The 14,156-nt window shown below is 41.5% G+C and overlaps 1 protein-coding gene across 2 annotated transcripts in view; it reads left to right on the forward strand.

The window, feature by feature from the left end:
- The first annotated feature begins 1,028 nt into the window (after positions 1-1,028).
- Positions 1,029-14,156, forward strand: part of LOC120726347 (alpha-2-macroglobulin-like) — a 63,877-nt gene continuing 50,749 nt past the window's right edge. The window contains exons 1-14 of one of the 2 annotated variants that reach the window (XM_040019846.1): positions 1,029-1,167; positions 1,262-1,407; positions 1,814-1,963; positions 2,816-2,959; positions 3,066-3,292; positions 3,663-3,888; positions 5,329-5,455; positions 7,193-7,314; positions 7,400-7,451; positions 7,677-7,760; positions 10,456-10,632; positions 10,883-10,958; positions 12,189-12,345; positions 12,924-12,998. In XM_040019846.1, the coding sequence (XP_039875780.1) occupies positions 1,086-1,167; positions 1,262-1,407; positions 1,814-1,963; positions 2,816-2,959; positions 3,066-3,292; positions 3,663-3,888; positions 5,329-5,455; positions 7,193-7,314; positions 7,400-7,451; positions 7,677-7,760; positions 10,456-10,632; positions 10,883-10,958; positions 12,189-12,345; positions 12,924-12,998 (1,845 nt within the window). In that variant the 5' untranslated portion in view covers positions 1,029-1,085. The remainder of the gene's footprint in view (positions 1,168-1,261; positions 1,408-1,813; positions 1,964-2,815; positions 2,960-3,065; positions 3,293-3,662; positions 3,889-5,328; positions 5,456-7,192; positions 7,315-7,399; positions 7,452-7,676; positions 7,761-10,455; positions 10,633-10,882; positions 10,959-12,188; positions 12,346-12,923; positions 12,999-14,156) is intronic. The other variant, XM_040019845.1, reaches the window with a different exon arrangement.

The following is a 14,156-nucleotide window of genomic DNA, read 5'->3' on the forward strand; positions in this document are numbered from 1 at the left end:
TGAGGTTAATACAGCCACGGAGTGATGCTGGGGTCACGGTGGAGCTGTCCGTCCACGTACAGCCGGTCCACAGCGATGACAGCGCGGGAGCCCTTCTGGATGAAGCCGCATCGGATTGGGAAGAGGACCCTGCGTCGTTCCAAGATCTCTTTGGGGAACTGGTCGTTCACGCTGAAGTCCGTTCCTTTTCAGTCCCTGCCGCGGCTTTTCACATGTTCCTTTTGTTTGAAGTGGCCGAATGTGGCCACGATAGGACGTGGTCTCTCGCGTTGGTAGAATTCCAAATGTTCAATTACCAGATAGTGGTCACACCCAAGGTAGTCAAGATAATAAACAAGATTGGCATGTTCAATAAATAACCATGCAGAAAGAAGCAATGATATGTACCATTTTATAATAACATTTTTCCAGGACTCAACATAAACTTGTTCAGATTTTTAGCATATAATCACAGGAAATTAAAAATTAGAAAAGTAGAAAAAAATAATAATGTTGGTGTAAGTTGTGGGCACCCGCAGGATCTTTTAAAAACATATGAGACAAACTGCATGTTAAGAAAAGACCTTTTGGGTATTTTGAATTGTAATTTAACTGTATTATTAGGAGATGGGTGGAATAAGCTAACTTTGCATTGTAATCAGAGTAAAGACAAAATACCAAAATACAAAAATACTTTTCAAAACCCTTCGAACAGCTATAAAAATTGGGTCTGTAACTTATCTTTAAACAGTTTAATTACTAAGAGCTGTTATTTCACTCCTTTGTTTTTAAGGTCTGAAGACAATTTTCTACAAGCAACTTTTAAAATTCATAAGATATCAGAATTTCAGCCACAAAACTGCACCAATTTACAGTGAAAAGTTTGGACACATACTTATTTTATGGTTTTTCCATATTTTCATGACTCTAAAACATAAAACATATTTAGAGTTATTTATATATTTTTCTTTGCTTCAGTGTGCGTCTACAGTGTAGAAAGCATTAAAATAAAAATAAAAAAAAAACACTGAATGAGAAGGTGTGTCAAAACCTTTCACTGGTAGTGATGTCCACAGATATCAGTGCTAGTTCATTCTTGTTTTTAAATGATTTCTGTCTTCCAGGTGTTGTCCAGAGGAGCTGTCACCATGCAAGGACAAAAACAGATTCAAGTGCAAGACAGATCGGGTAAAATTCCCATATTTCCACAAATGCCACAGCCAAGCATTGACGTTGGTCTGTTTTATTGATCTGTGGATGTATGTTTGGACCTGTGTTTCAGTGAATGAGGGCCAGGTGTCCTTTAAAGTCAGAGTGTCTCCTGAGATGGCTCCAGAGTTCCAGGTTGTGGCTTATGCCGTCCTGCCAAGTGAGGACGTAATTGCCCACAGTGCTGACTTCTCTACTGACAAATGCTTCAGCAACAAGGTGAGTGTAATTCTAGAGGTGTGCTGTGTGTTTGGTGTCTGCAGTCATGCCATGTTGTTCAAATCAAAGTCAAATTCAGTTGGCTAAATCACCTGAAGATTTCTAGCATATACTGGTTGTTGTGGACTGGTTGTTGCACAGCTGTTTCTACTCTACCTGAGGACTCAGATTGCTTCTTTATATGACCTCATGACCCGCTCACTCCCATTTATACAAGCACCTTTTTCAATGATGATGCAAGTCCTACCTATCTAACACTGACACAGTGTTCATACAGTGTGCAGCTTGGGGTACAGCCATCACATGGGACTCATGATTTGTCGCTCACCACAATGAACAGCACATTTAGCCAGCAGTGAGTGGGGACTGATCACAGTAACTTCTACGAGTGTTTTGTGTGTGTCAGGTGTCAGTGGAGTTTTCACCGTCTTCAGCCGTCCCAGGTGAAGAGACCAACATGCAGGTGACGGCCCTGCCACGTTCTCTGTGTGGTGTGAGCGCCATCGACAAGAGCGTTCTCATCAAGGAGCCTGGGAAGACTCTGGATGCAGATAAGGTAACTGCTGATATTAACACCAGTGAGGTGGACACATCCCTTATTTCCAGAGCCCGTAGTGTCGTGAGTTACCAACAGCTCAGGCCTTTGCTCTGGTACTGATAAGTATTCTTTGGGTAATCGTACATTCAACTGTTTTAAACAGTCAAATGCTGAGTTTGTCTTAAAGCAAACTGGTATAAAAAATACAAGGTTACAAATGCATGCGTCTGTGATGACAGTCTTTCTAGCGAGTAAGTAAGTACCATGCTTGTTGCTCATGTGGTTGCAGACAGCAATATTTTAATCTTCTCAAATTAATTCCTTTTGAGCAAATTAATATTTCAGCATGGAGATAAATCCAGGATCATGACTTTTTTAGCAAATAATTCAACCATGCAAACAAGTGTATCACCTGCCAGTCACTGTCTGCTTTACTTGAAAAGAATTTAACTTTGCATCAAAACTGCTCAAATACGCGAGTATTTGTTGATGTTAAACGTACAGCAAAACCTGGACAAAGTGAGACTTAGTGAGTTTAAGGAGCTACAGAGACAGCTTCAAATGGAGAACACTTACTGTAGCCATATAAGTCACTAAGAACGATGTGGTGTTTATAGTAAAATTGTAGAACTTCTGTAAGATTTGGTGAACAGATACTTCAACTATAACACCTCATGTCTGCGGACACTTACTGCTGACTTAATCTTTTTTTTTTTCATAATTCTTCTTAGATAATCTAGCAATTCATTTGAACCAAATCTGTACTCATATTTACATGTAAGAGTTAAAAAACACATGTGGATCAAATGTGACCAGGCAGGCAGGCAATAAATGTTTGGAGCTTTTGCTGAACTGCACTTTTCTTTTCAGATATTTGACTTGCTCCCACTCAAGAAATCCTCAGGTATCCCGTATGAGGTTGATGATGCTACAGAATGCCTTAATGTGAGACCAAAAAGATATGTTTTGCCGTACCCCAGTCAAGAGCAAAATGACGCCTATGCAGTTTTCCAGGTAAAATACAAGTATACCTGTGAGTCCGTCAAACATAACGTAAATACAATAGTTTTTGTTGTTGCACCAGTTTTTGCTGATCTTTGTGTGCTCCTGAAATATCTAGAAAGTCGGACTGAAGATGGCGACAAACTTGCTTTTTCGATTGCCTTCATGCCTCAAGTTCAAAGGAAAAGTATACCATGATAGCCTTCCCCGGTTTAGACAATATTCTATTCAACTAAGTAGTCGTCGTCTGGGATCTGCTGGGCATCTTCCTCCTGAAGCTGCACCAATAGTGACAGCTCGCTCTTTCTTCCCTGAGACGTGGATCTGGGATCTGGTGGAAGTTGGGTAAGTATCTGTTGTGAAGAGATCTGGTGCATATTCCATTTTTAAAAAGTTTATACGATCACATTTAGAAACCCATGTGAACTTTCTGCTGTGTCTTTGCACACATGAAAAACATGAAAATGGAATAACTGTGAGTTTTTTCTTAAGCATGTTTTGATGCTTCAGGCTGATGTTTTGTCATATTTAAAGTTTTGTGGGATATATTATTTCACTGTCATCAGCAACGTGGAGCTCTTTTACTTTGTCAATGCAACATAAACAAGTAATTCACACTGCAGGATGTAACTACACTGATATACAAGTAATTTACAGACATAAAAACATGTTTGATTATGTTACAGAATGTGTTTGTGTGTATCTGCTGCTTCAGAGACGATGGAAAAAGGGGCGTGTCCCTGACTGTCCCAGACACCATCACCACCTGGGAGACGGAGGCTTTCTGTTTGTCCTCTCAGGGTTTTGGTTTGGCTCCTCGTAAAGAAATGAAAGTCTTCCAACCTTTCTTCCTTGAACTCACCATGCCCTACTCCATCATCCGGGGGGAGCACTTTGAACTGAGGGCGACTGTCTTTAACTACCTGACCAGCTGCATCATGGTAATGAATGATTAAAGTGTTTAGATACATGTCTGTTCATAGCCAAGGAAAACCATACTGAAAACATGACTTTCTAAGCAAAATTTATATCATAGTTATTAAAATACAATAGAAAATATTTTTTCTGCAATATAACCATGCAGGATGCAGGCCGTTCTTGAAGGGCCCCTGCTCACCAACACCTGCAAGCTCACCTGCAAGCACTGACACCAGGATTGCCCAATCACATGTCTTTACACTACCAACCCTCCTCTAGCTTTCTTTGTGCGCTCATGCACCTTGTAGAACAGAGTTTAGTGTGGAGGCTGTAAGAAAACAGATGGAGGGAAACGATTAGGAAGGGAGTGATTAAAGTATCCAAGTAAAATGAAGGTCTACTTTGATCATGAGTTCATAACATCAAACTTGTGCATTCGTTTAGATGCTTAAAAAATGTGTTCACATTTGAACTCGGGTTTAACCCTTTAAAGCCGGTCGGAGCGGGCATGCTCCGTTTTGCGTAACTATTTTTAAATCCCAGTAGCTCTGCAACCACGTGAGCTAGCGCAATAATCTTTTTTGCATATGAAACCGGAGGAGTTGTACTTACATCTTATGCCATCAGCTTGTCCTCGGTCACGGTTTCCTTCCACATGTAGCTTTGCAAAAACTGCATAAAAAGCGCTTGCAGCAACAAAAACATAATATTCCAGAAACACACTGTGCCGGTCCGATCAGCTGTTCATAACACTTCCTACGTTGGAATAGACGTCAGAGCGAACTTTCGCATGTCCGCCATTACCTGCCCGAAAACCAGAAGTGACGTCATTTTGCGGAAATGTAGTTTTTAACCATCAGGGCCTCAGGGCCTATACTTGTGTTTTTAAAAGTTATCTTTGACTTTATGACTTTCTGTGTCGTTTCTGGGATGCTCAGGACTCATATTGCACTGCTGGAAATAGTTTATTTTGATGCATATGCTGTTGTTTTGCAAATTTGCATCATGATATTTATTTTTGTTTTTCCTGCAGTGTATAAAAATTGGTGTATTTCAAAAATAAAACTATGAAGACACTTAAAATGAATTCCCTGTGGTGGGAAACTATTTTGTGCAACTTTTTTGTATTTACAGTTTTGAGGGATAAGCCTCTTAAATTTCTCTAACTACAAATATATGTTAAAAAAAACAAAAACGATTTTCAATTTTTTTGTAGTTTATTGCACTTTTTTCCAATTTATGTAATTACTATGCACTTAATGAATACATATTATTAAAATCAGGGCTATAATGGTTGTATTGATGTATAGTAACTTGAAATGCTCCCAAAAATGGCTCCACAGCATGTAAAAATATAATATAAGCTCTGGCGGACTTGGTTCTATGGTAGGTCTTAAAGGGTTAAATGTAGCCATGAGATTGTTGAGCTAGTTTAAAATATAATGTCTGTGTTCCTCTTACAGGTTACTGTCACTCCTGGGCCGTCCTCAGATTACACCCTCACGCCTCTCTCTGGTGATCTGTACACATCCTGTTTGTGTGCCAACGAGCGCAAGACCCTCAGGTGGACCATGATCCCAACAGCCTTAGGTGAGAATCAGGCTTTGGTCCTCCACACTGCCAGGAAACCGCTGTGTGGCAGGCTGAGTACACATCCTGTTTGTGTGCCAGCGAGCACAGTTGAAAATCGAGGTAAAGCAAGACTATAAACCCCTGTGTTGGGAGTGGGGCAGAAAGAATTATCAGCTGTGTCTCAATTCCTAGGCTGCATTCTTCGGAGGACCCGGCCTTCGTGGGCCGTGTTTTTAGAAGGTCGGGTAGACCCGAAGTGCGAGGTTGTGAAATTGGACGGTCTAGCCTTCAGATTCGCATCACTGCCGTCTCGGTGGAGTTTAATAAACTCACCTGTCTTCTCCTTGCTATCTACAATATAACAGGACACTGGAGTAAATTCTCGACCATCTCACGTTTCTGATTAATCAGTTTTCTGTCTGATGCTTATTCAGCTGTGTGAAAACTGTAACTTTAATCTCAGCCAAACCGATTTACTCAGGAACAAATAAAACACTAAAAAAAGCCAAACAATAACAGTTTTAAGTTATCTAAATGACTTATAACCAGCGACAGCGGTGATCTCTTACCAGGCTCCAGTGAGGCTCGACCTCCCGGTCAGCTATCGAGCAGGTGGTTAACAGACGTCTCCGAAAACGTCGAAGCACTTTTGCAAATATGTGATATCTTGATAAACCGAGCAGATATTTGAAGTTTACACAGCTACATTCTCTCCTGAAAATATGTTAAAAGTTTATTTTGTGACCCAGAAAGAGAAATAAGAATAATATAAAAAAAGTAGTAGCGGCTACCATTGTTGGAAACTGGAATGCGCTATGAATTCTGGGATAGGTTGGGCCACGAAGGACACACCCGACCCATCCTTCAAATCTTGGGAAATGAAGGATACATTTTTCGCCGCATTTGGAGCAGCCTTTGAATTTGGACAGCCTTCAGCGTGTTGTTGTGACGTAATCGGCCTTCAAATGTGGCCTCAGGAGGATGTGGCCCCTGAATTGGGACACAGCTATTGGGTCTACAAGGCCTAGATTTCCCACTTCTATCCTTCCAGTCTGAGAGTAGAAGCTGCCTCCATCCTCATGGTTTACTCAATGCAGCTGTCTTAAGTAATTACAAATCATTTTGTAACCTGCCTTTCAATTCTCATCAATTATTTCCATTATGTATGCTTCCCTTGGACAGTATATATAATGATATATAATACAAAAGACTGCTTGCAGTTTCATTGCCATCCAAATGATTTATATCTTAATCAGTTAGTGAAGTCAGACGCAACAAATTATGTATTATTGTAGGGTCTACCTTACAATATAAAGCACCTCGAGACAAATGTTGTTGTGATTTAGCGCTGTATAAATAAAATTGAATTTAGCTACAGGCATGTGTTAAGGGTGACCTGCAGTTTTCTAAATTCAGCCAAATTGACATTATTGTATGTGGCCCTAAAAGTGTCAGAAGCATCGTCTCTGACGAGATACTTTTTATGATTTACATTACCTCAGCCTCCAGCAGGACCCAACTATTTATTTTCTAGCTCATGTTTCTCACACCTGATGCAGTAAAATTTTCAGTTAGACGTTATCTTTGATTTAGAACCAACATTAAATCTAGATGTAGATCTAGTGTGATCACAGTTAACCGCCTCCTTTTGTCCCAACACATTTCCTTCTAGTTTCTACAAAATCTGTAAAATAACCTCGGTAACCTTTATTTTAATGGAGAGACGAAGAAGGTGACCTGTGCTGCTGCTTTTAGGGGCTGTGAATGTGACTGTGTCTGCTGAGGCCGTAGCGTCCCATGTGTCATGCGATAATGAGGTTGTGAGCGTACCAGACAGAGGTCGCATCGACGTGGTCACCAAATCTCTCATAGTGAAGGTCAGTGTCATAAATACGAGACGAGAAAAACATTTTTACTCATAAAATTTAAATTGTTACTCATTTTAAAGATACTTTTCCTCAGGCTGAGGGAAGTGAGACGACAAAGACGTACAACTGGCTTCTTTGTCCAAAAGGTCAGTGTCATGTCCATCAGCAACACCAGTTAAATAATGTCAGTAAACAAATGACCTAAATTAGCAGTGGAGTGCACTGTGTACATAAAATGTGCCAAATTTTCATCTTTTACTTTCACAAAATGTAACGATATGTGCTGAAGATCAGGCCACCTGGTGACTTTGAACAGTAACTCTGTTGTAGTCGTGACTTCCTGATTGGACTTTTGTTGTGTCTGTACACAGGAAGCCCGCTGACGGAGGAAGCAGAGATACATCTGCCTGAGAATGTGATAGAAGGATCTGCCCGCACTTCTGTATCAGTCCTGGGTAAACCTCATGATTTCATCTCAATTTTGATTCAGCCAAATAAAATATGGCAGGTTAAAGCTTTGTTAAAAAGGCAAATTACGAAAACAACAGAAAATAAAAGAGACGTCATGTTCAAGTAAAAGTAAAAACCGTATTCAGCTTTTAAAAGATGATTTCATTTATAAATAGACCCACGTCTTCCTGGCCTTGTGTGAAAAAGAAATGGACCCCAAAAAGGCTGTTTGTGCCATTCTGTGCAGGAAGAACTGCAGTCTAGCTTTAGTCATAAGTGTTTTTGAAACGCTGAGTTTTGGCCCAGTCACACCAGAGGGTTTTCCAGCGCAATCGTTCTGGTCATGCAGAATCATGTCAGTAGGATTTAAGTCCAGATTTTGACTCGGCCACTTTCTGGCGTCCTGGATCATTTTCCATCTTAACCCTCTGCGGTCGACGTATGCGCCGACACGTCAAAACCACATGACCAATTTAAGACGACACAGCTACAAAATAGTGATGGGATTTCTTTCTCTTGTTGGAGAACCGGCTCTTTCAGCTCGGCGCATTAAAAAGAGCCGGGACTTTCAGCTCCCAACCGGCTCTTCAGGTTGTTTTGTTGCTTTAATTAATTTCTTATCAACAGTAAAATAAAATCATGCACAAAAGAAATTACTAATGTGGAAAAAAAAATATGGATTTATTTATATGTTTATATATTGCGTGCTTTGTGGCCCCTGGAGACAAAGCACAAAGTCCAAAACACATTTCTAGCATGAACTGAACTTCCAAAGCAGAGCTACTAGATCACTTAAATTACACAATTGAAATCATATATGTATGGTTTGTGTATTTATACACAAGCACTCATATATATTCAAATAATTCAAAACAAATGTTCATTTACCTGTTACTACCACACACCAAATCCGGTCGTTGGTACTTCCTGGCTTGTGTAGCCACCAGGTAACAAAAGCTCCACACTGCGCCCAGCATCCTGGAGCAGTCCTGTTGTCTTTTGTACGTGTTTCTGAGTTTTTAAGTGTTTTGGACTTTGTACTCTTTTTTTGTCTGTAGGGGCCACCATAAATATACTTTTATTTATTCACTCCACATAAAATGTAATAAATAAATCATATAATACAGAAAACAATTATTCACATTTCAACTTTTAACTATTTACATTTTCAGCTTTTTCCTTTTAAACAAATTTAAAGTGAAACAACACAAAACACTGCAAACCACAACAATGTCACGGTCAGCGAATGAGGACCGTGGAGTTGAGGAAAGTGGGGCCCAAACGCGAGACTATATACAATTCCAGCACTGTGACTCCTGTGGCGATTTCTCTATGAATCCCACACAGTGCACGTGTCCAAAACAGTGAAAAGGTGACAACTCCAAAATCCTGATTCCACTCCATGATTTCCCTTGGGGCGACGTTCCTGACTCCCGACTCCTGGTGACACAAAAAAACACACAGCCCAGCAGGCAGCCTTCAGTAGCAAAGTCGTTCACAAACACACTAATCAGCGGAGGTACTTTACAGGTTCAACTTAGTATAATCCCGCGCCAACTGGAGCTCTGCCACCGTCTTAAATAGGACGCTACTCATGAGGCCATCAGCTACAGCTGGTGAAGGCTAATGAGCAGCAGGTGCGGCAGCCTCCAGTGTGGGAACACTTCCAGGTCGCAATCCCCTCAGCGACCCAAAAACATCTGGAAGAACACAGGTAGAAAGAGGACAAAAAAGGTAGAGAAAACCACCAAAAACATAACATACGGAAAAACATATACAAGAAATATATGAGCTCTGGGTCATCAGACCCAGGCCATGACAAACACAATTAAATATAAATGAAAATATGAAAACAAAAAGAAGATGCACATTCTCTGTCATATGGGCCTGCATGAATAAACTTTCTGAATCCTTTATCATCTGCAACTGAAAATAGTTGTGGATCATTACTATACCTTTCTAATGTGATGCTGTTGCCCCTGGCTCTCTTTCTCTCTCTCTCCCACTCTGTTCCTGTGCTACTGCGAGTGTAACTACCGCCCCTCCCCCCTCTGCCCAGCGCAAAGCACAAGGCTCACGTGCGGAGTGAAGCGGGAAAAAGTGCGAGAGAGAGAGAGAGAGGGTGAGAGAAGGGGAGGGGACATGGCTCCCAATAAGGAGCCGGCTCGCACTGTTCACTTCAAAGAGTCGGCTCTAAGAGCCGTTTCGTTCGCGACCGACACATCACTACTACAAGAAGCAACAACTCTGAGTCTCCATGATTTAACACTGGGCACCAGCTGCCTTAACCAGACTCCTCCGTCGCTAACCACCTGAACCCAATGCCCCACCCCTCCCCTGCAGCTGAGCTGCAGACACCCCTACGCCACACAGCCCCAGAGCATCACACTGCTACCACCACTGTTGGTATGATGTTCTTTCTATGAAATGATGCGTCACTTTTAAGCCAAATGCCACAAAACTCAAAGCATTTTCTCTTCAGTCCATAAAATATTCTCCCAAATATCTTGTGGAGCATGGAGATGTTTTTTTTTAGCTAATGTGAGATAAGCTTTTGTGTTCTTCTTGGTCAGCAGTGGTTTTTGTCCATGAATGCTGTTTTTGCCCCGTCTCCTTTGTATTGTTGAATCGTAAACTCAATAATACAAAGTTGTTTTACGCTAGTTTTGTTAGTTTTAGTGAATCAGTGTTTTTGATCAGGTGACATCCTCGGCCGGGCTCTGAAGAACCTGGATGGATTGCTGCAGATGCCGTATGGATGTGGGGAGCAGAACATGGCTCTCCTGGCCCCCAACATCTACATCCTCCACTACCTGAAAGGCACACAGCAGCTCACCGCAGCCATCATGGAAAAAGCTACTAACTTCCTCACCAGTGGCAAGTTTTTATTGTTCCCTCTAAGAAGGAAATCATTTGAATCACTTCAACACACACGGTTCAAGAAACAAGCCGACAGGAAGCAGAACATTAGCCACAGCTTTTGGTCAAATGCGTCATTTTCCTCATCTGTCAGCAAGAGTCATTGAATTTCCCAAATCTCGATGTACACATGCAGATCCATAAACAAATGGAGTCCAATCATCACCATAGCAACAATGTCTCGATCATGGTGTCCCTGTTGTTACAGGATACCAAAGACAGCTCAACTACAAAAGTGCTGACGGTGCTTACACCACATTTGGAACAGGACCAGGAAACACTTGGTGAGAACATCACTGATCAAACATGTCACAAACCAGAGAGGTTACACTGGTTTTTAAATGTCCCACCAAACAGAAGACGTTTCTTGAAGTTTGACTACCCATTAATAACATAAACATGTCTACCTCTAATACTTTAAATAATTCTCCATTTAATCCTTTGACTAAGCCAACATTAACAATACCTTTTGGTTAATACTGTGTAACTGGGGGTGGCTGTAGCTCAGGTGGCAGAGCAGGTCAGCCACTAATCAGAAGGTCGGTGGTTCGATCCCAGGCTGCCTCCTGGCTGCATGCCAAATATCCTTGGGCAAGATACTAACCCCGTGTTTGCCGACTGGTGGTGGTCAGAGGGCCCGGTGGCGCCTGTGTCCGACAGCCTCGCCTCTGTCAGTGCGCCCCAGGGCGGCTGTGGCTACAATGTAGCTGCCATCACCAGTGTATGAATGTGTGTGTGGATGACTGCATGTAGTGTGAAGCGCTTTGGGGTCCTTAGGGACTAGAAAAGCGCTATACAAATGCAGGCCATTTAGTAGGTAAGAAGGAGTATTAGAGCCACATAAAAATGTTATTGATCATTATTAGAATAAAGTCGAATTTTAAAGCTTAAAGTTATTTTACTTTAAGAAAAAGTCTAAATACTATTTCAATAGTAAAGTCTTAATACTGTTATGTGAAAAAAGTCAAATTCAAATCTAAGAAAACAGTTGAAATGATTACAGTTGTTGTTTCAAACGACTGCTATACCCTGTATAAAATGCCTTGTGTAGATGTAGTGAAATAAATCAGTGGTCTTGTGATACAGCATAGATCCTCTTTATTCCACGAGCGTGGAACCATCGGTATCCTTGCATCTGTACATTAGCAGCCATTTCCTTTTATACAAATCTAACCACATGCAGCTTTCTGCACCACTTTCTGCTTTTCAGTGTACTTATACTTACTGCCATGCTGTTTTTATTGCTACAAGTGACATCAGTTCCTTCCTTGTTACTAAAACTGAGTCTGAAGTACGATTTCACTAATTCAGAGGGGAAAGCAACCGTGGCAGTTTGTCCTGAAATAACTGTGATATCCACATTTCTGCTTTTGTCTCAAAATACATTTTCAAATTTAATCTTGAAATTTCAAGTTTATTTTCAAAATGATCAGTATTTCTTTCTCTTAATGTGACCTCGCAGCCAAACATTTCCATCGTTGTAAGACGTGTAAGTGTTGTTTTCTTTCTGTCAGGCTGACTGCGTTTGTGGTAAGAAGTTTTGCCAAAGCTCAGTCTTTCATCTTTATTGATCCCAGAAAGATCGAAGAGTCTAAGACCTGGCTGCAACATAAACAACAAGAAAATGGCTGTTTTGAAAAGTCTGGGAAACTCTTCAACAACGGAATGAAGGTAACCTGCAGTTCTTCGCTGTTAGACTGTGGAAACAGCCTCCAGTCTGGATTTAACAAATTTTATTAATAATGTCATGCATACATGCAAAACACTGTACTACATACTGTAATAGCTCACATCAGTATATCCTATTATTTTATTTAAGAAATAATTTCCATACATCTTGTTCCATTCACACCAGCACTGCCTTCTATGTAGCATTCACACATATTTATACAAAATACAAAGTATGCACTAGAGACCAACTTAGGATTAGTGTATTGCCCACAAATATTTGGAATGCAGGCTGGAGCAGCTGGGAATCAAACCGCCAACCTTCTGATTAGTAGATGACTACACAAACTGTTTATAAGGTTGGGGAAACCCGAGGTGAAGAAACATCCATCTCACTGGAAATACAATGTCCAGATGAACAAAATCAACTTCCTGTTCATCTGTTTAGCTGGATGTTTGAACATGCATCAAGACATTCATGATACTAAAACCACATGCAGCTGAAAATCATTTTCATGACTTCATATCCCTGAATGTTGGTGCATTGATGATAAAGTGTCTATGATGTCTTCTGTTGACAGGGTGGTGTATCTGATGAAGTGACTCTCAGTGCGTACGTTACTGCTGCCTTCTTGGAAATGAATACATCCCAACATGTGAGTAGAGTCAAAGAATATCAAGGTATTCAACAAAAAAAGGAGTAGAGTTTGAGCTGCTGAGCCATGGAGTTAGGTTTAACCAGCAGTCTAGCACCCTGCTGGTATGTGCTGGATTGTCTCTGGGGCATCTTTACACAGCCTGCACCTGGGGTCTTGCCTGGTGTGATAGACCCCAGCCTCTATGGATCTTGTACTCAGAGCTTGTTCCTGTGCTGCCATGATTAGTGCCTCTGTGCTGTCTTTCAGTCCAGCTTTGTCCAGCCACTGGTAGGATTTCTGGGTATCATCTACTTCCTCTATCTGCCGGTGGTACATACTGTGCAGGGGCCTGTCCTTCCATGATGGTTCCTCACCTTCCTCCTCTTTCTTGGGTTTCTGCTGCCTGAGGTATTCAGTGAGCACGCTGTCAGTTGGGGCCATCTTCCTCGTACTCGTGGATATTCGTTGTTTCATCTTGGAAATTGGTGCTGACACTCACCAGTACTCGGCCTCCTTCCTTCCATTTAGCATGCTGGACTTGGGGTGAAACCCTCCATGCATGGTCAGGAACCTTCTCGTCTTGATGTCAGTGGCTTCTATCTCCTCCTTTTGCCAGCTTATTATCCCAGCAGGGTACCTGATGATGGGCAGGGCGTAAGTTTTGATAGGCCGGATCCTGTCCTAACATTCAGCTGACTCCTCAGGATTTGCCTGACCCTCTGCAGGTACTTGGTGGTAGCAGCTTTCCCAGCAGCCTCTTTGGGGTTCCTATTTGCCTGTTGGAGTACTTGTAGCTGTCCTCTATGTCTGCAATTTTGCCTTCTAGTAGTTCGATTCCCTCAGTTCTGACTCTTTGTTATCATCCAACTACATTTCTCCAGTCCAAATGACATTCCAATGTCGTTTGCTTTATATCCTGGTGGTGTGGATCAGTGAATCGATGTCTCGTTCACTCTTGACATACAGCTTGATGTCATCCACGTACAGGAGATGGCTGACAACTGCTTCATTCTGTAGTCAGTATCCGTAGGGACAGAGCATCTCCTTGATAGATGGTGATTGTGCTATGGGCTTGAAATTGGCCTCTAGTGTTATACGCCACATTCCCATTGAGTTCTTGATGAAGGTTCTTAAAGTCCTGTTGATCTTGTACAGGTCTAGGCATTCCAGGATTCA

The sequence above is a fragment of the Simochromis diagramma genome, unplaced genomic scaffold (assembly GCF_900408965.1).
Source record: "Simochromis diagramma unplaced genomic scaffold, fSimDia1.1 OVJJ01000485.1, whole genome shotgun sequence".
NCBI lineage: Eukaryota > Metazoa > Chordata > Actinopteri > Cichliformes > Cichlidae > Simochromis > Simochromis diagramma.